This window comes from Lepus europaeus, chromosome 20 (genome assembly GCF_033115175.1).
Source record: "Lepus europaeus isolate LE1 chromosome 20, mLepTim1.pri, whole genome shotgun sequence".
In the NCBI taxonomy this organism is placed as follows: domain Eukaryota; kingdom Metazoa; phylum Chordata; class Mammalia; order Lagomorpha; family Leporidae; genus Lepus; species Lepus europaeus.
The window spans coordinates 2,849,796-2,873,874 of record NC_084846.1 but is presented as its reverse complement, the minus strand read 5'-3'; the positions used below and the strand labels follow the sequence as shown (position 1 = coordinate 2,873,874).

At 56.1% G+C, this 24,079-nt stretch overlaps 1 protein-coding gene across 1 annotated transcript; it reads right to left on the bottom strand.

Annotated features, from left to right (window-relative positions):
- Positions 1 to 1,177: 1,177 nt before the first annotated feature.
- Positions 1,178 to 23,543, bottom strand: ACER1 (alkaline ceramidase 1). The gene is made up of 6 exons (XM_062179312.1): positions 23,451 to 23,543; positions 7,111 to 7,225; positions 6,880 to 7,021; positions 6,316 to 6,453; positions 1,573 to 1,710; positions 1,178 to 1,346 (listed from the first exon to the last, which is right to left on the bottom strand). Exons 1-6 carry the CDS (start codon positions 23,541 to 23,543, stop codon positions 1,178 to 1,180), a joined length of 795 nt encoding a protein of 264 aa, XP_062035296.1.
- Positions 23,544 to 24,079: the final 536 nt, after the last annotated feature.

Here is a 24,079-nt window from a genome sequence, read left to right as displayed (position 1 = left end):
GCCCCCAGGTGAAGAGCCCCTAACTGCAGGTAGCCCCTGCCTGTACGAAGCTCTGATGACGCCTTTCTCTCTGTTGCTCCAGCCTCCAAGCTCATTGTCACCCCCAGGGGCTTCACACCTGCCATCCCCTCTTCCCAGAACGGCCCCGCCCTGGCGCCTGACGTGGCTGGTTTCCGAGGAGTCTGGTGAAAAGTATGCTGCTCTCTCTCTCTCTCGCTCTCTCTCTCTCTCTCTCTCCCTTTCAAACAAATAAACCTTTAAAATACAGGTGCATGCACAGATCGTGGCTGGATGGATATGTGCCGGACTCGACGCTAAGCACTTCATACACATTAGCTTATTTAATTCACATAGAAACCCCGCAAGGGAAGGAATGTGGCTTCCATTTTACAAACAAGGCACCGGAGCTCCAAAGATCAGAAAAACCAGTCCCCCCAGGAGCCAGCGGAGCAAGGATTCAACCTTAGGTCTGGCTCACTCCGCACCTGTGCCTTCCTCACCATGGAAACCGTCCTCCCCTCCCCACTGCTCGCTCTGAGGGCCTAGCGTAGCCGCCCTGGCTCCTGCCTGATGTCCCACGCCCCCAGAGAACCCAGACTGCCTCTATTTTCCTTGGTTGTCTACCTACCAGCAGTGTCAGCCCCACAAGACCACGGGAGCCTGGGAGCTCCCTGTATACGTGCTAGAGTGTAGCAGGAGGTGCCTGGGTGTCATGTGTGTTATCTGGACTGCTCCCAAGTACTGGGGACATTGTCATAGCCCAAAACAGATCCAGGAAGCCTGGGAGTGAACCCCAATAGACAGAGCAAGTCCCAGCCCACGGGCGTTCCCGGCAGACAAGCATCATCCAGTCACCCCAGGACCCAGTGGTGCAGCCCAACAAAGGCACGTGACAGTGGGGCCACTGGGAATCCATGACCACAGAGGAGAAGTCGAGAGAAGACAGGGCAGACCGTGGTGGCGAGATACACTGGGCAGCTCCCCAGGGTCGTCATCAGGGATGCCACCATGTCCCTTCCCTGCCTTGGGGCGGGGCCAGGATGGGACACCAAGAACAGGAAAAGAGAAGTGGAGACGGGAACCAGGAATGTCCCTCCGGTTCAAGGCCCAGCCCAGGTCTCTCTGTCCTGCAGACACAGCAGGTCGGTGAGCGGCCGGAGAACCGAGAGCGTCCGCTTCAGCAGTTCTTGTCATCGCTTTGGACTTCGACGTAGGGCAGCCCCACAGGCCAGGTGTCCCGCGGCCAGTAGCGGACTTTGAGGGTTTGGCCTGGCATCTCGTAGCTGGCGTCCACCAAGGCCATGGTGACCATGCCGTAAGGGAAGGTGATGCTGATGACCACGTGCCTGTGGACCGCAGTGGGGGGAGTCGTGAAGGTGCAGGAAGCCCCCACCTCGCCCTGCTTCTCTGCTCGCTCCTCATGGACCCCGGCCCCCACCTTCAAGCCCTGGTATCTGGAATGCCCTTGTCTGTCTTCCCCTCCCCCTCTCTGCCCCAGGCTCCTGCTCTGAGCTCTGCCCGCCGAGAGCTTGCACTTCCGGGCGCCCCCCAGGCCTCGGAGCAGGTGCTCACCAGACGCTGTGCAGGTAAAAGAACTTAATCCACTGCCAGAAATTGCATAGGAAGCGGTCGCTGATCCAGCTGGTCAGAGCGATGGCCCACAGCACCACGGAGACCTCAATCAAATGCCGCAACTCCTTGTTGCTGGTCCTGGGGAGGGCGGAAGGGGGGGCAGCGCCTGAAGAGGCTGATGGGAAATTCCTCCATCCAGGCGGGTGAGGCTTGCAGGTGGGGAGGAGGGGAGAGGCGGGGCCGAAGGTGCACGGCTGGGGGCCATATTGCGGTGCAGTGTGTTAAGCCACCGCCTGTCATGTCAGAGTGCTGGTTACAGTCCCCGCTACTCCACTTCCAATCCAGCTCCCTGCTAATGCACCTGGGAAAGCAGCAGAGGACGGCCCGAGTGCTTCGGTCCCTGCCATCTGCGTGGGAGACCAGGATGGAGCTCCTGGCTCCTGACTTTGGCCTGGCCCAGGCCTGGCTGCTGTGGCCATTTGGGGAGTGAAGCAGCAGAAGGAAAATCTGTCTCTCTCTCTCTCTCTCTCTCTCTCTCTCTCTCTCTCCCCCCTTTATGTAGCTCTGCCTTTCAAATAAATAATTAAAAAAAAAAAAAAAGAAAGAAAGAAAGAAAGAAAAGAGGGGCCAGCACCATGGCTCACTTGGTTAATCCTCCGCCTGCGGTGCCAGCATCCCATAGGGGCACCAGGTTCTAGTCCCGGTTGCTCCTCTTCCAGTCCAGCTCTCTGCTATGGCCCGGGAAGGCAGTGGAGGATGGCCCACGTGCTTGGGCCCTGTACCCGCATGGGAGACCAGGAGGAAGCACCTGGCTCCTGGCTTTGGATCGGCGCAGTACCAGCCATGGCAGCCATTTGGGGAGTGAACCAACAGAAGAAAGACCTTTCTCTCTGTGTCCCTCTCTCACTATCTATAACTCTACCTGTCAAATAAAAAAAAATTAAAAAATAAATAAAAAAAGAACAGAAAATGTGACCTATATACACGATGGGATACTACTCAATCATCTAATAGGATGAGACATTGTTTGTGACAACATGGAGGGCGTTATGTTAAATGAAATTAGCCAGGCAGGGACCAGTGCTGTGGTCCAGTGGCGCAGTGGGTTAACACCCTGGCTGGAAGCACCAGCATCCCATATAGGCGTTGGTTCGAGTCCCGGCTGCTCCACTTCCTATAACTGCTCTCTGCTATGGCCTGGGAAAGCAGTAGAAGATGGCCCGACTCCTTGGTCCCCTGCACCTACGTGGGAGACCTGGAGGAAGCTCCTGGCTCTTGGCTTTGGATCAGCTCAGCACAGCTCTGGCCGTTGCAGCCAACTAGGGAGTGAACCAGCAGATGGAAGACCTCTCTCTCTCTCTCTCTCTCTCTCTCTCTCTGTGTGTGTGTGTGTGTAACTCTGACTTTCAAATAAATAAATATTAAAAACAAAAAGAAAGAAATTAGCCAGGCAAAGACAGACAGGACCCACACGACCTCACTCACTTCTGGAATCTTGGAGGCCTGGTTTCATGGAAGCTAAGAGCGGAACGCTGGTTACCAGAGACTGGGGAGACTTGGAGAGAGAGAGGGAGGGAGGAGGGTTGCTCAATGAGCACTAAGCTACAGTTAGATAGGAAAAGAAGTTCTGGTGTTTGGTTGCACAGTAGGGTGACTACAGATAACGACAGTACGCATGCTAGTGTAGGGTTTTTAAAGGGTAGGAGGAGGAAGACTGTGAATGTCTTCCCCAAAAAGAGACGACAAATGAGGGAGGAGTTACACTGACCCTGAACTGGACATCGCACCACATATGTGTGTATCAAGACACCACATGGTGGCCTCTAATAATCTGATTTTTATCTATCAGTCAAAGATAAGTCAGAGGCATGAAGACGGGGAAATGAGGAAGGGACTATAATGCGATAAAGAAGCCACAGAGATGGTTTTTGGATCCTGATTTAAACAAAACCAGGTGTAAGAATTTATCTTTGGGGTTCGGCACTGTGGTGTAGGGGGTAAAGCCATGGCTTGCAGTACCGGCATCTCCTATGGGTGCCAGTTCGAGTCCCAGCTGCTCCACTTCCGATCCAGCTCCCTGCTGATGCACCTGGGAGTGCAGCAGAAGATGGCCCAAGTGCTTGGGCCCCTGCACCCGCTTTGGAAGACCCGGAAGAAGCTTCTGGTTCTTAGCTTCGGATCAGCCCAGCTCTGGCTGTTGCTGCCATTTGGGGAGTGAACCAGCAGGAGTGAACCTCCTCCAATCTCTGTCTCTCTGTCTTTCTCTAATTCTGCTTTTCAAATGAATAAATAAATCTTATTTTTAAAAAAGAATTCATCTTTGAGAAACTAAGTAACTATCCATAAGACCTGGCTGGGTATTAAATACTATTTTAAGGAAGTATCATTAGCTTTGTTGGAAGTATGTGTGCTGTGCCTCCCATGTGTCTCTCTAGGTCTGTCCCTGCCATTTCTACTCAGCTCTGTGCCCCAGGGGAGCTGACCTGTGGGGACCAAATCTACAGGCCAGCTGGTCCTTGTGCTTCCAGTTGGGTTGGCCAATGGTTTCCAGTTGGGTTGACCAATGGTTTCCAGTTGGGTTGGCCAACGGTTTGCAGTTGGGTTGACCAATGGTTTCCAGTTGGGTTGGTTAACGGTTTCCAGTTGGGTTGGCCAATGGTTTCCAGTTGGGTTGGTCAATGGTTTCCAGGGGAACTGACCAACGTTGAACTCCAGCAAGAAGCCACAGGATTGGAGGCAGAGCCGTGAACATTGATTTCCCCATCTTCCTCCCTGTGGGTGGCCTTGGGCTGGCTAGGGCAGCAGCTGGCGATCTTGGCCTCTGCAGAGGCTCTCTCCTTGGGGATCCCCCTTCTTGGTTCCTGTGATCACTTTTTCATGCTTCCGTCGCATCACCTACTATCCCAGGTTTCCAGATGATTCTAGAGAACCACTCTTATTTGCACATGGGTTCTAAGCTCCTTTCACTGGTTCACTCCCCAAATGCCCACAATTGTGGGGTGGGGCTCAGGAGGGTGTCAAAGCCAAGATTCCAAGAGTCAATCCAGGTCTCCCACGTGGGTGGCAGGAGCCCAGTGACTTGAGCCAGCTGCCACTTGCAATGCCAGCATCCCATATGGGTGCCAGTTCGAGTTCTGGCTGCTCCACTTCCAGTGGGTTACTGCCCTGGCCTGAAGTGCCAGCATCCCATATGGGCACCGGTTCTAGTCCTGGCAGCTCCTCTTCCCATTCAGCTCTCTGCAATGGCCTGGGATAGCAGTAGAAGATGGCCCAAGTCCTTGGGTCCCTGCACACGTGTGGAAGACCCAGAAGAAGCTCCTGGCTACTGGCTTTGGATTGGCACAGCTCCAGATATTGTGGCCATATGGGGAGTGAACCAGCGGATGGAAGACCTCTCTCTCTCTCTCTCTCTCTGCCTTTCAAAATAAATAAATAAATATTTTTTAAAAGACTCATGGAGACAACAAGTATTACCAAAAATATGCATGGATTTCAACATTTTTTGCACCAAAGTAAACTTACCTTTTAACTCCACTTTTTCCACAAATTACATTGTAAAAAGATTGATTTATTTATTTGAAAGGCAGAATTAGAGAGAGAGAGAAAGAGAGAGAGAGAGAGAGAGAGATTGATTCTTCCATCCGCTGGCTCATTCTCGAAATGGCCGCAATGCTTGAGCTGATCTGATCCAAAGCCAGGAGCCAGGAGCTTCTTCCAGGTCTCCCACATGGGTGCAGGGGCCCAAACACTTGGGCCATCTTATTTTTTAAATTTTTTTAAAGATTTATTTTATTTATTTGAAAGACAGAGTTACAGAAAGAGGTAGAGACAGAGAGAGAGAGGTCTTCTACCCGCCGGTTCACTTCCCAGATGGCTGCAATGGCTGGAGCTGCACCGATCTGAAGCCAGGAGCCAGAAACCCCTTCTGGGTCCCCCACAAGGGTTCAGGGGCCCAAGGACTTGGGCCCTCCTCTACTGCTATCCCAGGCCATAGCAGAGAGCTGGATCGGAAGAGGAGCAGCCTGGACTAGAACTGGCATTGGGGCATCTTCTACTGCTTTCCCAGGCCATAGCAGAGAGAGCTGGATGGGAAGTGGAGCAGCTGGGACTCGAACCAGCACTCATAGGGATGCTGGCACTGCAGAGGGCAGCTTTACCCACCACACCACAGTGCCAGCCCCTCCACAATTACCTTTAAAGATTTATTTATTTATTCGAAAGGCAGAGAGAGTGAGAGCGAGATCAATCCTCCATCCACTGGTTCACTACCTAAGTGGCCACAACAGCTGGGGCTGGGCCAGGCTGAAGCCAGGAGCCAGCAGCTCCATCCGGGTCTCCCCCACGGGTGGCAGGGACCCAAGCACTTGCGCCATCTTCCGCTGAGTTTCCAGGTGCATTAGCAGGGAGCTGGATCAGAAGCAGAGCAGCCAGGGCTCAACCCAGTGCTGCAGAACAGGGCGCCGGGGTCGCAGGCAGGAGCTTGGCCACTGCAGCCCCTGCCACAGGGGCTACATTTTAAAGTACCCTTGTGTGTTGGGGGAGGGGTTCGCTGCTCGAGGGACTGGATCTGCAGTCAGACCGGCTCAGTGGGTGATCATGGGGAAGGGACACTGGAGTCCGTGGAACTGCTCAAGGTGGAACTGCTCAGGGCCGGGGACGGAGAACAGCAAGGGGTCCTTGGAGGAAGGAACGGGAGCCGCCTCCCTCCCCCACCCCAGCCGGGTGCCCGCGGAGGCCACTCACTTCTTGTACTCCTGGTAGACGATGTAGAGGATGTGGATGGCGATGCTGTTGAGGGCGTAGGCGTTGACCGTGGGCCGCAGGAAGGACAGGAGGGTGCTGATCACGGTCATGACGACCACCAGACAGGTGAACAGGGACCTGCAGGGAGAGGGCTCGGCTCTCACTGGATGGGGGGAGGCAGGGCTGGAGGGGGTGGAGGCAGGGTCGTTTGGAGATTCTGTGGCCCCGGCAGATGAGGACAGGGAAGGGCTCTTGGCGAGGGCGTCTCTAGGCTCAGAAAAGCCTTGAGGTTCCCGGGTGGCCTCGGCAGAGGGGACCCAGAAGGGTCAGGTCTCAGGACCCAGGGAACCTAGGTTGGCCCATGAAAGGACTGCAGGTGGATGTGGGGTGGGGGGGGTGGGGGTGGGGTAAAGCAAAGGTCCCCTGGGGCCTAGGGGAGGGGGGCAAGGGATTCAGGGGAGCTCAGGTAGGCTCAGAAGAGGGGGTTCTGGGGGGTTCTGCTCGGGGCAGTCAGGCGGGGGCCACAGAGGGTCCCACCCCCTCCACACAGCCAGCCTGCCCCACCTGTTGCCCCCAAGGAAGGCAGGGAAGTAGCAGCGGGGCATCCAGATGCTGTAGCCACTGGCCAGCAGCCACAGGATGGCGATCTCGTCCAGGAGCTGGCCCAGGAAACTGAGTGTCATGTGGAAGTACATGGAGAACAGGCCTGGGCGGCAGAGGCGAGGGCAGGCGGTCAAGGTGGGGCGCCCGGCCCCGCCTCACCGCCCGCCCGCCGCTCCCACAGCCTAGCCCTACCTGTCACTGTGAAGAGGAACAAGGTGCTGTAGCTGCCGCAGGAGCGCTTCTGGATGTAGGGGTGCATCAGGAATGTCATGAGCGGCCCCAAGATTAAGAAGGAGACATTGCTGAACTGCAGGAGACAGAGACACGGGGCGGGGTGGGGGGGTGAGAGTCGGCCGGATCGCCTCCAGCAGGGGAGGCGGGGAGGGCTGCCCTCTGTCACTAGCCAGTCGCCTACCACCTTCCAGGCAGGATTCATCAACCCAAGATTCGTCGATCATTCACCTGTCAACCTTTCAGCCGAGCTGGACAGTCAATGGGTCATCAGTAGATCAATGACTCCACCCCTTATTCTGTTCATTCACAAAATGGGTGTGGCAAAGACTAACCTCCTGTGTACATATGAGCGCACTTCCTCTCTGTTTATTCAACAGGTGGGGAGAGAGAGAGAGAGAGCAGTCCCATCTGCTGGTTCACTCCCCAAATGCCTGCAGTGACTGGGGTGGTGGGGGACGCTGGGAACCAGGAATTCAGTCCAAGTCTCCCACGTGGTGGCAGGGACCCAAGACCTTGAGCCCTCGCGGGTATCTCCCAGGGTGCATCAGCAAGAAGCTGGAGTGAGCAGCAGAGCCGGGAGCAAACCCAGCCGCCCGGATGTGGGGTGCAGGCGTCTGAGCTGCCGGGCTAAACGCTCCCACCTTCTCCTCTGAGAAGGAAGCCCTCTATCTGCAGGTTCTGCACCCACAAATTGAACCAACCAGGGATCAAGAATACTGGAGCAAAAATACCTCCGTACCTCAGGTATGGACTTTTTTTTTTTTTTCCCTTGTTGTTAGCACCTAAACAATACAGTGGGACTATTTGCACAGTCATAACACATTGCATTGTGTGTTATAAGTAATCTGGGGGCTGGTTTAAAGGATGTAGGAGAGTCAGCACTGACATAGGTTAAGCATCTGCCTGTGGCATCGACATCCCATATGGGCGCCGGTTCAAGTCCCAGCTGCTCCTCTTCCAATCCAGCTCTGTGCTTGTGGCCTAGGTAAGCAGTGGGAGATGACCCAAGTGCTTGGACCCCTGCACCGGTGTGGGAGACCCAGAAGAAGCTCCTGGCTCCTGGCTTTGGATGGGCCCAACTCCGGCCGTTGCAGCCATCTGGGGAGTGAACCAGCGCATGGAAGACCTCTCTCTCTGTCTCTCCCTCTCTTTCTTTGTAACTCTGTCTCCCAAATAAATAAATAAATTTTAGGATGTGCATAGGTTATGAGCGAATACTGTGCCATTTTATATAAAAGACTTGATTCTGACATCTGTGGGAGGTCCTAGAATCAAACCCCACAAACACCAAGAGCCAACTGTAGATCGTAGCGTCTCCTAAGCTTTAGCTGAGCCTGTAGCTACCCAAGGAAAGACTACATTTCCCAGCATCTCTTGCAGCTCGCTATGGTCTTGTGACCTGCTCTGGCCAATAGGATAAGAATGTACATGACACTTCCTACTTGCGGGTCAGTCCTTAAGAAGCCACTGCAGGCTCGTCATCCCTGCCTCTTTCTTTTTCTTTTTTTTTTTTCTTTCTTTTTTTTTTTTTGACAGGCAGCATGGACAGTGAGAGAGACAGAGAGAAAGGTCTTCCTTTTTGCCATTGGTTCACCCTCCAATGGCCGCTGCGGCCGGCGCACCGTGCTGATCCAAAGCCAGGAGCCAGGTGCTTCTCCTGGTCTCCCATGGGGTGCAGGGCCCAAGCACTTGGGCCATCCTCCACTGCACTCCCTGGCCACAGCAGAGAGCTGGCCTGGAAGAGGGGCAACCGGGACAGAATCGGTGCCCCGACCGGGACTAGAACCCGGTGTGCTGGCGCCGCAAGGCGGAGGATTAGCCTAGTGAGCCGCGGCGCCGGCCCCATCCCTGCCTCTTTCCCCTTCCTGTGGGCTGAAGTGTGGATGCGGCAATCATGAGCTGGTCTTGGCCTTGCAGACAAAGAAAGAGGATACAGTAGCCTAGTGACTCGGTTCCAACACAGAGCACCAAGAAGTGGTGTTGCAGGACTTCAGACGCCAGATGACACCAGCAGCTGTGGCTTCCACCTGACATGGACTTTTTTTTTTTTAGGATTTTATTTATTGGGGCCAGCTCTGTGGTGTAGTGGGTAAAGCTGCCACCTGCAGTGCAGGCATCCCATATGGGTGCTGGTTCAATTCCCAGCTGCTCCACTTCTGATCCAGCTCTGCTATGGCCTGGGAAAGCAGTGGAAGATGGTCCAAGTCCCTGCACCCATGTGGAGACCTGGAAGAAGCTCCTGGCTCCTGGCTTCAGATTGGCACAGCTCTGGCCATTGCAGCCAACTGGGGAGTGAACCAGCGGATGAAAGACCTCTCTCTCTCTCTCTCTCTCTCTCTCTCTCTCTCTCTCTCTGCTTCTCCTTTTCTCACTGTGTGACTCTGCCTCTCAAATAAAAAATAAAATCTTTTCTAAAAGATTGAGAGGCAGAACTATAGACAGTGAGGAGAGACACTGGTTCACTCTCCAAATGGTCCCTATGGCCAGAGCTGGGCCAATCTGAAGCCAGGAGCTTCTTCCAGGTCTCCCACGCAGGTGCAGGGGCCCAAGCACATAGGCCATCCTCTACTGCTTTCCCAGGCCACAGCAGAGAGCTGGATCAGAAGAGGAGCAGCCAGAACCCGAACCGGCACCCATATAGGATGCTGGTGCTGTAGGTGGAGGATTAGCCTACTGTGCCACAGGCTGGCCCTCTGACATGGGGCTTTGCAAGACTGGCCACCCTTGGCCACCAAGCTGGAGAAGCCACACAGGGATAGAGAGAGGCTCTGGAGAGACCCCGGCTGTCCCAGGCTCCAGATGTCTGAGTCCTAGGGAACCAACCTTCAGATGATTCCACTCCCAGGTCCCAGCCTTCAAGACGATGACAGGAGAGAGCAGGCGTTGCGACACAGCAGGTTAAGCCGCAGCCTGCAATTCCAGCATCTCACATAGGCACCAGTTCAAGTCCCGGTGGCTCCACTTCCTATCCAGCTCCCTGCTAATGGCCTGAGAAAGCAGCAGAGGATGACCCGAGTGCCTGGGCCCCTGCACCCATGAGGGAGACCTAGAAGAAGCTCCTGGCTCTTGGTTTTGGGATCAGCCCAGCTCTGGCCACTGCAGCCATTTGGAGAGTGAACCAGCGGTTGGAAAGCCTCTCTCTCTGTCTATAAACCTGCCTCTAAAATAAATAAAGAAATCTTTAAAAAAAAAAAAAATGGGCCGGCGCCACGGCTTACTGGGCTAATCCTCCACCTGCGGCGCCGGCACTCCAAGTTCTAGTCCCGGTTGGGGCGCCGGATTCTGTCCCAGGTGCTCCTCTTCCAGGCCAGCTCTCTGCTGTGGCCCAGGAGGGCAGTGGAGGATGGCCCAAGTGCTTGGGCCCTGCACTCGCATGGGAGCCCAGGAGAAGCACCTGGCTCCTGGCTTTGGATCAGCGCAGCGCCGGCTGTAGCGGCCATTTCGGGGGTGAACCAACGGAGGGAAGACCTTTCTCTCTGTCTCTCTCTCTCTCTCTCTCTCTCACTGTTAACTCTGCCTGTCCAAAAAAAAATGATGATGACAGGTGAGGTCAGGCAGTGTGACACAGTAGGTTAAGCCACAGCCTGCAATGCCAGCGTCTCATGTTTGCCCCAGCTCATGTCCTGGCTGCTCCACTTCCAACCCAGCTCCCTGCTAATGTGCCTGGGAAAAGCAGCAGAAGATGGCCCAAGTACGTGGGTTCTTGCCACCAATGTGGGAGATCTGGAAGGATTTTCCGGCTCCTGGCTTCAGCCTGGGAGGTTCTCTCTCTCTCTCTCTCTCGCTCTCGCTCTCGCTCTCTCTCTCTCTCTTCCCCCATCTCTCCATATTTCAAACAAAATAATAAAAAATTAATTGAAAAATAGTGCCCTGCCAAACTCTACTTAGATTACAGATGCATGAGTAAAATAAAATTCATCACGGTGTCAAACCACTACATGTTAGAGATGTTTGTTACGCAGCGTTAGCTGAGACAAAAAAGAAAAATTGCTTGTGGGCTAAAGTGGTCCAGAGGGGCAGCCACTGGCCGGGCAGTCCAGACACCTGCGTCCCACATCGGAGGACCTGGATCCAAGGCCCAGCTCCAGCTCCTGTCTCCAGCTTCCCGCTCTTGCAGCGCCTGCATCCCACATCGGAGTGCCTAACGCAAGTCGCCGCTCTGCCTCTGACCCAGGTCCCTGCTGCTGTGCAGCCAGCAGGCAGCGCCGATGACCCAAGTGGGTGTCACCAGTGTAGGAAATCTGGTTTGAGCTATCACCCTCCAGGTTTGGCCGGACCCAGCCCCAGCCACTGCAAGCACTTGGGCATTCACTACCAGACAGAAGGTTCTCTCTCCCTCCCTCCCTCTCTCCCTCCCTCCCTCTCTCCCTCCCTCCCTCTCTCCCTCTCTCCCTCTCTCCCTCTGACCCCTGTCTCCCTCCCAAATACATCTTTAAAAATGAAAGGCCGGGGTCAGCATTGTGGTATAGCAGGTAAAGCTGTAGCCTGCAACACTGGCATCCCACATGGGTCCCAGTTCGAGTCCTGAATGCTTCACTTTTTTTTTTTTTTTTGACAGGCAGAGTGGACAGTGAGAGAGAGAGACAGAGAGAAAGGTCTTCCTTTTTGCCATTGGTTCACTCTCTAATGGCCGCTGCGGCCGGCGCACCGCACTGATCGGAAGGCAGGAGCCAGGTACTTCTCCTGGGCTCCCATGGGGTGCAGGGCCCAAGCACTTGGGCCACCCTCCACTGCACTCCCAGGCCACAGCAGAGAGCTGGCCTGGAAGAGGAGCAACAGGGACAGAATTGGTGCCCCGACCGGGACTAGAACCCGGTGTGCCGGTGCCGCAGGTGGAGGATTAGCCTGTTGAGCCACGGCGCCGGCCTGGATGCTTCACTTTCAATCCAGCTCCCTGCTAATGCCCTGGAAAAGCAATGGAAGATGGTCCAAGTGCTTGGGCCCCTGCATCCATGTGGGAGACCTGAATGAAGCTCCTGGCTCCTGGCTATGGCCTGATCTAGCCTTGGCCATTGCAGCCATCTGGGGGATGAATTGGCAGGTGGAAGATTCTCTCTCTCTCTCTCTCTCTCTCTCTCTCTAACTCTAACTCTAGCAAATAAATAAATAAGTCTTAAGAAAAGAAAGATTGGCCAGTACTAGGGCCAGCTAAGGACATGAAAAATAAATAAATAAATAAATAATACGGCTTCCTGTTGGAGAAGGAAAGGGAATGGAGGTCAGAGGTATGAGTGCACCTGCGCAGATCCCAATATCTCTCGGCTTATTGAGTGCTAAGGCTATCTGTGGGTTCATTACCTGTTCCACAGTTGGACATCTGCTTTGTTCCGGGTACTGCGCAAAGTTTCTTGTTCCCAGAATCTTATGTCATCCTCAAACCAACCCAGCAAGGTATGTGTTTGTAACCCCATATGATAGAAGAGGATACTGGAGGCTGGTAATGTGGCGAAGCGGGTAAAGTCGCTGCCTGTGGTGCCGGCATCCCATATGGGAGCCAGTTCGAGTCCTGGCTGCTCCACTTCTGATCCAGCTCTCTGCTGTGGTCTGGGAAAGCAGTGGAAGATGGCCTAAGTCTTTGGGCCCCTGCAAAGGAGACCTGGAGGAGGCTCCTGGGTCCTGACTTCTGATTGGCTGAGCTCCAGCCACTGCGACCACCTGGGAAGTGAACCAGAGGATGGAAGACTCTTTCTCTCTCTCTCTGCCTCTCTGTGACTCTGCCTTTCAAATAAATAAATAAATCTTTAGAAAAGAAAGAGGATATGATGCTCAGAGCGACACAGTGGCCCAACCCCGTCACCCAGCCAGGAAGGGACGAATCCAGGGTTAGGTTTAAAGTCGTTCTTATTTATTTGTTCTTGTTAGAGACAAATGTCTTCAATCTACTGTTTTGTCCCCACACACCTGCAACATCCAAGGCTGTGCAGGCAGAGGCGGGGACCCAGCCACTTGCACCATCACTGCTGCCTCTCGGGGTGCACATTAGCAGGGAGCAGGAGCTGGGGATTGGAGGCAGGTGCTCTTGCGTGGGATGTGGGCGTTCCAACTGGCAGCCCAACAGCCCCGCCACACGCCCAGCCTGGTGTTGAAATTTAATCCCCGATTATGAGCTATGAAGGGGCGGGATCTCAAGGAGGCGGGATTAGGACTCTGCCCTCATGAATGGATTAGTCTATTCATGTGATTAGCGGATGAAGCTTATTGGTTTATCTCTGAAGCAGCCGTAGACGCCAGTTTGGCCAGACTTGAGGTGGTGCCCTGCCCTTCCGTCCCCTTTGGACCAGAACCGCGGGCCAAGACAAACCTCTTATCACATCCGCTTGTGCTGTTCGCAACAGAAAGCAGATTAAGACGATACTGAAAGGACGGAGACCACGGGTGGTCACTGTCACTCTGGCCTGCTCTCCTTTCTCGTGCCAAAGCCACAGGGCAGGCGGTCAGGGGCCAGGCCCTCTCATCCCCTGCCTGGGCCTCCTCCAGGCCCGCCATTTGTGCTGGTGTGCGTGCACACACACATGTACACACGTACACACGTACACACTCACTGTGCCCAGCGAACCCAGTGCCCCCACCCCGGCCTGCAGCCCTGGGGCGCACCAGCACACCCCAGACATGCCCACCCAGCCCGTCCATCGTCCCAGCTCTGACGCGCCACTGAAAACAGGTCCACGGCTTCTATCAATAAAACCCGAACTCTTAAACGCGCCTTAGGAATTCCACCCATAACTCACCTGTGCTGAACTTTACACTCCAGCCAGGTGGGGCAGGCATAACCAGGTTCCCCTGAAGGAGCCACACTCCGCTCACCTCTTACCGCCAGGACTTTGCCCATGCTGTTCCCACTGCGCTCCTCCCTCCTGGCCAAGCCAACTACTGCCGCACCTTCAGCCTGGGCATCATTTCTCTGTGAGGCTTCTCCATCCCCTGGGGCAGGGGCAGGGGCAGCTGCCTCTGGGCTCTGGGTTTCTCCATTCCCCTAACACCTGTCCTTCTGTCCTGACAACCGTGTGTCCCCCCACTCTGAGAGCAAAGGCTGTGTTCTTCCTGCTTCCCGTTGTACCCTGAGGAACTGGCATACGGCAGGTGCTCAACCAACAGTGACTGTGAGGACACTTCGGGGAGGGTGTTGCACGTAGAAAGTTCTGGGGTAAAAGACACCATGCCTGGTACTTTCTCATACTTTTTAAAAAACTGTTATTAACTTGAAAGGCAGAGAGACAGAAAGAGAGAGAGAGAGAGAGAGAGAGAGAGAGGTCTTCCATTCACTGGTTCACTCTTCAAATGCCTGTGACAGTCAGGGCTGGGCTAGGCTAAAGTCAGGACCCCAGAACTCAATCCAGGACCCAGGTAGCTGAACCATCACCGGTGCCTCCTAGGGTCTGCCTTGGCAGGAAGCTGGCACCAGGAGCCGAGCTGCGACTCAAACCCAGGCAACGGATGTGGGATACAGGATGTCCCAAGTGGTGTCCCAAGCGTGGCTCCCAGGGTGTCTTAAAGATGTCCCAGGGGTGGATCCTCATCCTTTAAAAAAATCTTAATTAATTAATTAATGAGAGAGAGAGAGAGAGAGAGAGAGAGAGAGAGAGGTCTTCTGCCGATGGATTTACTCTCCAGAGCTGTGCCAGGCTGGAGCTGGGGGCCAGGGACTCCATCAAGCCTCCCACATGGATGTCAGGGACCCAGGGACGCGAGCTATCACTTGCTGCCTCCCAGAGGGTGCAGTCCCAGGAAGCTGGCACTGGCAGTGGGGCCAGCTCCTGGGTAGTAAACCCAGGCACTGCAACATGGGATGTGAGAGTCTTAAGGGCTTAGGCCAAACACCCACCCCAGGTTTCCCACCCTGTGAGCGCACAACGTGGCCAAGATCATTTTTAATCCCTGAGCCCCATCCCCTCCCACGTGCACACGACATCTGGCTTTTTTGGTTCTGGTTTTGCAAGGAGGACACCGCGTCTCGGAAGCCAGGTGACTCCTCTGAGGTTGCACAGCACCGGGGACTCCAAAGCTTGCCCTGAGCCCCGTCTTGCAGGACAGGAGGTGGGGCGGACTCAAAGGGGCCCTCCCTGCTGCTCTGTGGCGTGACCTCGGCGTCTCTCGTTCCTGCGTGGGGACAAACAGCAGGCAGCCATCAGCACGACCTGGGAGGCTGCTGGGGGCACGCATGAGGCTGGGCACTGCAGGGTGCCACTGCCAGGGACGTGGTGCGGGCCCACGGGGCGAGGGCTGCCTGGTACAGCTACACACGTTGCATGCTCAGAGGCCGGGAGGCCCTGAGACCGGAGTTCTCAGGACGAGGGCAGAGCGATGGGTGGGGTCTGATTAAAGGGCCCCAACCGGCTCTAGGGACTGATAGCATCAGCGACAGCCCCGGTGCCAGGGTCTCCCTCCCTGCCCTCCAGGGCTGGGCCCTCATGGTTCACAGCCTCTCGCCCCACCCAGGCCCTGGCAGGCAGGAGACGCTGCACCCTGGGATGCTGCCAGGGCTGGTCCTGAGCTCTGGACACCCAACACCTGGACCCCCTGGGTCCCGGTCTCAGCCGGTGGCTTCACCTTCATTCATTCATTCATTCATTCAAGAACCGCTCCTTGAGAACCTACGATATGCTCAGGAACCTCAGCACTGGGGCTGGTGTCGTGACACAGAGGGTTAGACTGCTGCCCATGGCTCTAGCATCCCATATCGGATTGTGAGTTCGAGCCCCGGCTGCTTCTTCCTTTCTTTCTTCCTTTCTTTCTTTCTTTCTTTTTCTCTCTCTCTCTTTCTTTCTTTCGATTTATTTATTTGAAAGTCAGAGTTACACAGAGAGAGAAGGTGAGGCAGAGAGAGAGAGAGAGATCTTCCATCTGCTGTCTCACTCCCCAGTTGGCCTCAATGGCCAGAGCTGCTCCGATCCGTAGTCAGGAGCCAGGAGCTTCATCCGGGTCTTCCCGAGTCTTCCCCTGCGGGTGCACTGGCCCAAGGACTCAGGCCATCTTCTACTTTCCCAGGCTATAGCAGAGAGCTGGATCGGAAGTGGAGCAGCTGGGATTTGAACCAGCGCCCATATGGGATGCCGGTGCTGCAGGCGGCAGCCCCACCTGCTATGCCACAGCGCTGGCCCCATGCTTCAATTTCGATCCAGCTCCCTGCTAATGTGCCTAGGAAGACAGCAGAAGATGGTTCAAGGGCTTGGGCCCCTGCACCCACGTGGGAGACCTGGCTGGGGTTCCTGGCCACTGGCTTAGTGATAGCTTATTGTGCCCATTTGGAGAGTGAACCAGCAGATGGGAGCTCACTCTGTCAAATAAATTTAACTAATTAATTTTTTAAAGGACCTTAGTAGTGGCCCAAAGCAAAGCCCCTCCTTCGAGGGGCGCCTCCAGTCGGGACAGACGTGAGGGACCCCTCTTGTGCGGTTCCCGCCCTGATGGAAAGGCTGGGAACCGGGAGCTGCGGCTGTCCACGGCTGTGAACGCCTGCCGCCGTGCCGGGGCAGGGCCCGGCGCACCCCAGGGGCTTCAGCACCTGTTGATTTACTCCATCTCCCCCTAATCCGAGAGGGAGAAAGGACACAACGGTCAGATAGAGCTCCTGGCCACTGGTTCACTCCCCGAATGCCTACAATGGCCAGGGCTGCGAGCCAGGAGCTCCATCCGGGTCTCCCACCTGGGCGGCAGAGGCCTTATTTGGGCATGGTAGCAGGGAGCTGGATTGGGGAGCGGAGGCACCCAGGGACTGGTGCAGGTGGGGACACCGGCGTGGCAGGTGGCGGCTGCGCCGGCCCCTTTATTTGTGTCTGGATGTGCTTGCTGGCTGCCTCCGGCTCCCCCACTGGACCGGGGCTGCCCCGAGGACGGGAGTCCCACCCCAAAGGTGTCCCCAGCGCATGGAGCACCCAGGAGGCGCTCAGCACAGGAGCTGGGAGTCAGGGAACATCTCCAGCCAGCCCTTGCTCCCTCTTCGTTGCCAAGGCTCCCGCTGCCGCCCACACCTGGCTTCTGTCACTACGGAGTGACAGCACACACCCAGGGGCGGGGCCTGGGCTCCACTGGACGCCCTTTATCTGCTCTGTGACAGAGCTGGCAGGAGAGGGCCTCCTTCCTGGGACTTTGTGCCCATAAACCCCATGAGCAGCAAACAAAGGTCATAAACGTCACTTTTACAACTTCAGTTTATTCCGCACTTAGGGTGTACCGGGAGCTGCGGGGATATCTTCATAACTCAGCTTTCAAAGATGGAGAGTAAAATTCACTAAGAGTGTACAGTTGGGGCGGGCGTTGGGGCACAGCCAGTTAAGCCGCCACTTGGGACACCTTCGTCTCAGGACAGGGTGCCTGGGTTTGCAGCCCAGCCGCTCCGCTTCCAATCCAGCCTCCTACCATGCACACCCTGGGAGGCAGCAGGTGCTGGCTTAGGCGCTGGGTCCCCGCCACCCACGTGGGAGACCCCGTTGGAGATCCTGGCTCCTGGCTCAGCCCTGGCTGTTGCAGGCATTTGGGGAATGAACCAGCAGATGGAAATTCTCTCTCTCTCTCTCTCTCTCTCTGCATTTCAACTAAACGAAAATAAATAAATAAAAACATTAAAAATTAAGTGTACACTACAATGGTCTTAGCATATCCACAGGTTATATAACTATTAGACCATCTAATTCTAGAAGACTTCAATCTCCCAAAGGAAATTATGTTACCCACTCCCATCCTCTCCTCCTGCCCCTGGTGACCACAAATCTACTTCCTGGCTCCGTGGGTGCACCTGTTCGGGATGCTTCCTATCCATGGAGCCCCACACTGTGTGGCCTGCTGTGTCTGTGTCTCTCAAGGTCCCTGCACCCCGTAGTGAGTGTCTGTGCCTCACTCCTGTTCATGGATGCGTGATGTTCTAATGCATGGAGGTACCGTGCTGCGTGTGTCCATCCACCCACTGCTGGGGGCTTGGATTGCATGCAGTAGCTACCATAGTCTCTCCACGGTCCTAGGAGGTGGTCCCCCATGGTGGCCCCCTTTGGGACAGGTGAACCAGAGGACGGTGGACGACTTTTCCTCCTTAGCTCCCCCACCCAATACCCTGCACCCTTGACGTTCGGTGCGTCATCCGCCTCGCCAAGCCCAGAACGTCAGCCCCTCTGGGGCAGGTGATTTTGAGTCTGTCTGCACCTGCCCACCCCACTGTATCCCCGAAGCCAAGTGCAAGCCAGGGGCTCCGTCCACAAAACAGAGAGACCGCTGTCCTGCTGACCCCGACCCCTCAGCGTGCTCCCGGAGCGCCGCAGGGGAGGAGCCACCGACACCCGATTTTCTGGAGGAGAGGAGGGCCAGAGGCAGCCACTGAGCCCAGGCCTGGGGTGAGCCAGATTTTGTGCGTGTGTGTGTTGGATTTCCATCCTCCGTGGGGACGGGCACGCCACGGGCATCCAGGAACCAGCTGTTTCCACTGTGGACGGCGACACGGAGCATAGCAGAAGGAGGTTGCATGGTTGGACCTCAAGGCTCGAGTGGTTTAGAGCTCATGGAATTTGCCCATTGCACGCAGTCAGGAGCTCAGAGAGGGGCTGCTCTTCCTCTGGGTCACACAGCACTCAGGGCTGGAGCCACACAGCAGAGGCAGCGATGGGAAGGTGCAGGGGGTGGTGGGGAGGGTGCTGTAGACACCTGCTCCCCTCCTCTCCTCCATGCTCCCCACACCCCTCCTCCTCTTTCCCGTGCTCTCCCCGGGCCAGCACGCCAGTCCTGTGTTCTGGCACCAAGTATCCGCAACACTCACAAGAGAATGAGACTGAGCCAATGAAGCTTTGACAAGACCCTAGCAAGGAAATTCAACATCACAGTGGCCTCTGGGAGCTGGGGAGCCTTGAGACTTCTGCTTGTGCCACTTGAAACTCTCCAAAGCCATCAGTAATGCAGAGGGAGGCCACTTGGCAGCCACCATGCCCATGCAAGCAGGTGCAAGCAGGTGCAAACACGCATGGCTCACGCCTTGGTTTCTCCCCCTGCCCCACTTAAGCCAGTCCTCCCCACACCCCCTGACCTCTATTGCAGTCAGTGAGCCTCCCAGGCTCTCCTCGCCCATCTGCAAAACACAACCAGGGGGGCTGGCACTGTGGCATAACTGGTAAAGCCACCGCCTGCAGTGCCGGCATCCCATATGAGCGTCAGTTCAAGTCCCGGCTACGCCATTTCCAACCCAGCTCTCTGCCGTGGCCTGGGAAAGCAGTGGAGGATGCTAAAAAGCTAAAAAGCTGCCTGTGGCTCCCAGTGCCCTCCGAGTGGAGCCTACAGTCCAGAGCCTGGCATTCCCGATTTGGACCCTGGACGCGGCTTAAAGCCTGGGCTTCAAGCCACCACCACAACCTGACCAGCTTTGCTCGCTTACCGCAGGGCCTTTGCACATGTGGTTCCCATTACCCGCAAAGCCCCAGGGAGCCATTATGGGTTCCTTTAAGACTCAGTGTTGACAGCAACATTGACATCCCCCCTCCTTCCGCAAACAGAGGCCCAGTGCCCCACCCCCACATCCCCCCATGCCCCACTCCCACTTCCAGCCCTTTCTCCTCCTGCACCTCGAGCTAACCTGCGGCTGGAGGAAGTTGTCGGAGCTTGGACACCCCCCCACAGCTGGGGAACCCCAAGCCTCCCTGGGACCACCAGGACCACCCTGCAGTGGGTGGTTTAGAGCATTTTCATGGATGAATGAGTGAGCCCATTGGTGGACACAGGAGAAATTTCTCTACCACTCCAACTTGGCCTTCCTGTCTCCCCACATTCTGGCCTCAGGTATATAACTTCTTCCCTTGCCAATCAGACGAGTTCTTGTTTCTTTCCAGGGCTTACGCACACTTTCTCCTTTCTCTGCTTTCCTACCCCACCCCTGTACATCTCTCAGAACCCAACTCCTGGAGCAAACATGTGGCTTGGAGGTTCAGATCCCTGCATCTCACACTGGAGTGCCCGGGTTTGGTTCCTGGCTCCAGCTGCCTAACACACACCCTGGGAGGCAGCGGTGACGGCTCAGGTGCCTGGGTCTCTGCCACGCACGTGGGAGACCCGGATTGGATTCCCAGCTCCTGGCTCCAGGCTCCCTCCACCCTTCATTGTGGGCGTTTGGAGAGTGAACCAGTGAATGGAACTTCTGCATTCTCTCTAATAAAAATATGCCACATAGGAGGCAGAAGCCCAGTCACTTGGGTCGTCACCACTGCCTCCCGGGGCCTGCGTTACAGGAAGCTGCAGTCAGGAGCTAGAGCTGGGACTTGAATCCAGTAGCTGCGATGTGAGGAGCAGAGGTGGAACCTGGAACTTCATCCAGTCTCCCACGTGGGTGCGGGGACCCACTGTGCCCACTGCTTTCCCAGGCCATTAGCAGGGAGCTGGATCAGAAGCGGAGCAGCCGGGACTCGAACTGGTGCCCATATGGAATGCCCGTACTGCAGGACTGTGGCTTAACACACTATGCTACAGTGCTGGCCCCTATTTATTTTTTAATGTTATTCATTTTCACCTGCTTTGAAAGGCAGGGAGAGGGAGAGGGAGAGAGGTAGAGAGAGGGAGAGAGGGAGAGAGAGGGAGAGAGGGAGAGAGGGAGAGAGGGAGAGGGAGAGAGGGAGAGAGAGGGAAAGAGGGGAGAGGGAGAGAGAGGGAAAGAGGGAAAAAGAGGGAGAGAGAGGGAGAGGGAGAGAGAGGGAGAGAGAGGGAGAGGGAGAGAGAGAGGGAGAGGGAGAGAGAGAGAGGGAGGGAGAGAGACGGAGAGGGAGAGGGAGAGAGGGAGGGAGGGGAGGGAGGAAGAGAGGGAGGGAGACAGGGAGGGAGGGAGGGAGACAGGGAGGGAGGGAGAGGGGGAGAGGGGGAGAGGGAGAGAGAGGGAGAGAGAGAGGGAGAGAGGGGAGAGAGAGAGGAGGGAGAGAGGGAGGGAGGGAAGGAGGAAGAGAGGGAGGGAGGGAGAGAGGGAGGGGAGACAGGGAGGGAGGGAGAGAGGGAGAGAGGGAGAGGGGGAGAGGGGGAGAGGGAGAGAGAGGGAGAGAGGGAGAGGAAGAGAGAGGGAGAGGGAGAGAGGGAGAGAGAGAGGGAGAGAGGGAGAGGGGAGAGGGGGAGAGGAGAGAGAGGGAGAGAGGGAGAGGAAGAGAGAGGGAGAGGGAGAGAGGGAGAGAGAGAGGAGAGAGGGAGGGAGACAGGGAGGGAGAGAGAGAGGGAAGGAGAGAGAGAGAGAGAGAGGAAGAGAGGGGGAGGAGGGAGAGAGGGAGGGAGAGAGAGACGCCTGCCCAATCTATCTCTTAATTCCATTTTTCTACAAATGTTTTGAAGTCTGCTTTGTGCCGGTGAGTTTAGAACCGTGTTTACATGTTCAAATGTCTGAAATGAGACTCTGTAACTCTTTCAAATAAATAGATAAATCTTTTTTAAAGAAATGAAGAGTTTTACGACTTGTGAAAATTATACGAAGTTTATATGGCAATGCCCATAAAATTTTATTGGCCCCCCAGCCACGCCCACTCCTCTCCGTGCGGTCATGGCTGCCTTTGCGCTACAAGGTCCAGGCACTGGTGCGACAGAGGCCACTGGCTCTGCAGTGACAAACATATTACCGAGTGGACTGCCAGGCACGCCGATGGCTGACCAGCTGCCGTAGTGGACAGCTCTGCCACACTCGGCCCTGTCTGGGAGGGTAAGACCTTGGGGAGGCGCTAACATAGCTGTGGATCTAGGAAGGCATTTCTGTACGTTCAGTGGGGGGCGGGCACTGGCTGCTGTGCTAAGGGCGCCCACGTGCCCGGGTTCGAGCCCAGGCTCCACATTCAATCCACGTCCTTGGTAACGTGCCTCCTGGGAGACAGCAGCAGTGCTGGCCACCCACGCGTGAGCGCTGCGCTGAGTTCTGCGCTCCTGGCTTAGCCACAGCACCAGCCACTGCAGGGGCTCGGGAAGGGAACCGGCAGACGGAAGACCTGTCCATCTCTCTCTCCTGTCTTTCAAATAAATAAACTAGAAATAAATTTCAAATATACATATAAAGGTCAAAGAAAAATGGAATACAAAAGATGTTTATTTTGGGGGCCAGTATTTTGGCACAGCTGGTTAAACCGCCATCTGCAACGCCAGCATCCCAATATGGGCTCCGGTTCAAGTCCCGGCTGCTCCACTTCTGATCCAGCTCCCTGCTAATGCACCTGGGAAGGCAGCAGAGGATGGTCCCGACTGCTTGGGCCCCTGCTGACCACATAGGAGACCCGGATGAAGCCTCTGGCTCCTGGCTTTAGCTCGGTCCAGCGCAACTGGGGACTGAATCAGTGGATGGAAGATCTCTCTGTCTCTCCCTCTCTCTCTGTAACTCTGACTTTCAAAACAAGTAAATGCCCCCAAAAATGCATTTTGATGACAAAAAATGTGAAATGCAGGCATCGTTTTCCCATCACACGTGTTTTCATGCACGTCTTGGAGGCTCCTCATACGCACCCATTTCAGTACATTTTTGCACCAAAATCAATGTAATTTTTAATCCTGTTACGCATGAGCTTCGTGAAGCGCCCCCACGATGGCACCTAGCTCCCGACGCCACCATCAAGACGCGGCATTTACGGCAACGCCTGGCACACAGCAAGTGCTCACTAAAGACCCACGTTCCGGGGGCCGCTTGGCTCGCCGCGTACCACACGCGGACGACACACGGGCACAGGGTGAGCACATTGCTCACCATCAGAGGGGACCCAGAAGGAACAGTGCCCCTGCCTCGCTCCGCCGTGAACCCGGAGTCCTGTACCAGGACAGGACAGCACGAGCCGCCCGTGTCCTTTGAAGCGTTGGTTGAATGTCACTATTCTTTACGCATCCGTGGTTTGGGGGCAGCTCCGATGCCGTGCTGTGGCAGAGGCCGCAGGAAAAGTCTCTCTTAATGGATATGAAATACCGTCCTGGGGCGCCCTGGGAGGTAGATAGCGGCCAGGCAGTCACCCTTAGCTGTGGGTGCCGCTACCAGCAAACAGACGCAGCCATCTCCTCCAGGAAGCCTTCCCTGATCTGCCCCCTCGTGGCCCGGCTCAGGAGCCCCGGAGCTGCCTGTGCATCTCCCCCCCCCACCCACCGCAGCACTTGGGTCATAAATGCCTGAGATCATTACCTGTGCCTTCCGTTCAGGGAGGGCAGAGTGCCGCTTGCCGGCCTCCGTATCCCAAACGGCCACCACCCCGGCACCACATGAAGACAACTTCCAGATAAATGAACGCTAGCTAGCGCCCCGGTCTCCCCAAGGCTGGAACCTGAGGCTGCACGGATGCCCCCTGCCTCACCCCCCCCACACACCCCTGCCCGCAGCCCCCGGCCCCGGCTCTCACCGTGTTGTAGAACTCGGCCACCAGCTCCGAGTGCTGGAAGTTCACCTCGCACCAGTCCACCTCGGAGCTCTGGTAGGCGAAGATACTGGGCATCCTGTCTCGGCACTGCCGCCCGCTGGCCGCGCCAGACAGAGTGAGGCGGGCAGAGCTCCGGAGAGCCGCGGAGGGCCGGGCCTGGGTGAGGCAGGCAGAGCACAGCTCGGTGCCCCGCCGCAGGGCAGGCTGGGAGGAAAAACCTGCTGGGCCACTCCTCGGTTGCGCCAGGATTGCCTGGCTGATGTGGTGGTGGCCTTGGGCACTATCCAGGGCCTGGCACCGTCCAGGGCAGGGCGAGGGGGAGAGGGGAGGGAGGGGAGGTCTGCGAGAAGGAGGAGCGGGGTGCAGGAACTCTTCCTAAACAGTCACAGAAATTAGTAATAATGATAACAACGAGCCCACTGAGGTGAGGACTACTGCTGTCCCAATTCACAGATGGACAAGCTGAGGCCCAGACAGCGAAGTCCCCGGTGGCCAGGCCAGGCTGGTGCCAGGCTCCAGACTTAATCACTAGGCTCTGCTGCTCGGCACCTTCCAAAGCCCTGGGGCTGCTTCCCCAATCAGACGCAGCAGCCGCACGCCCACCCTGGCGG

Bases quoted from the DNA above. Each gene is read 5' to 3' on its own strand.
- ACER1 (XM_062179312.1), bottom strand. From the start codon at position 23,543: ATGCCCAGTATCTTCGCCTACCAGAGCTCCGAGGTGGACTGGTGCGAG. The intron at 7,226-23,450 runs GTGAGAGCCGGG...TGTCTCCTGCAG, and splicing joins TGGCCGAGTTCTACAACACG to TTCAGCAATGTCTCCTTCTT. The intron at 1,711-6,315 runs GTGAGTGGCCTC...CGCCCTCCCCAG, and splicing joins GTCTACCAGGAGTACAAGAA to GACCAGCAACAAGGAGTTGC.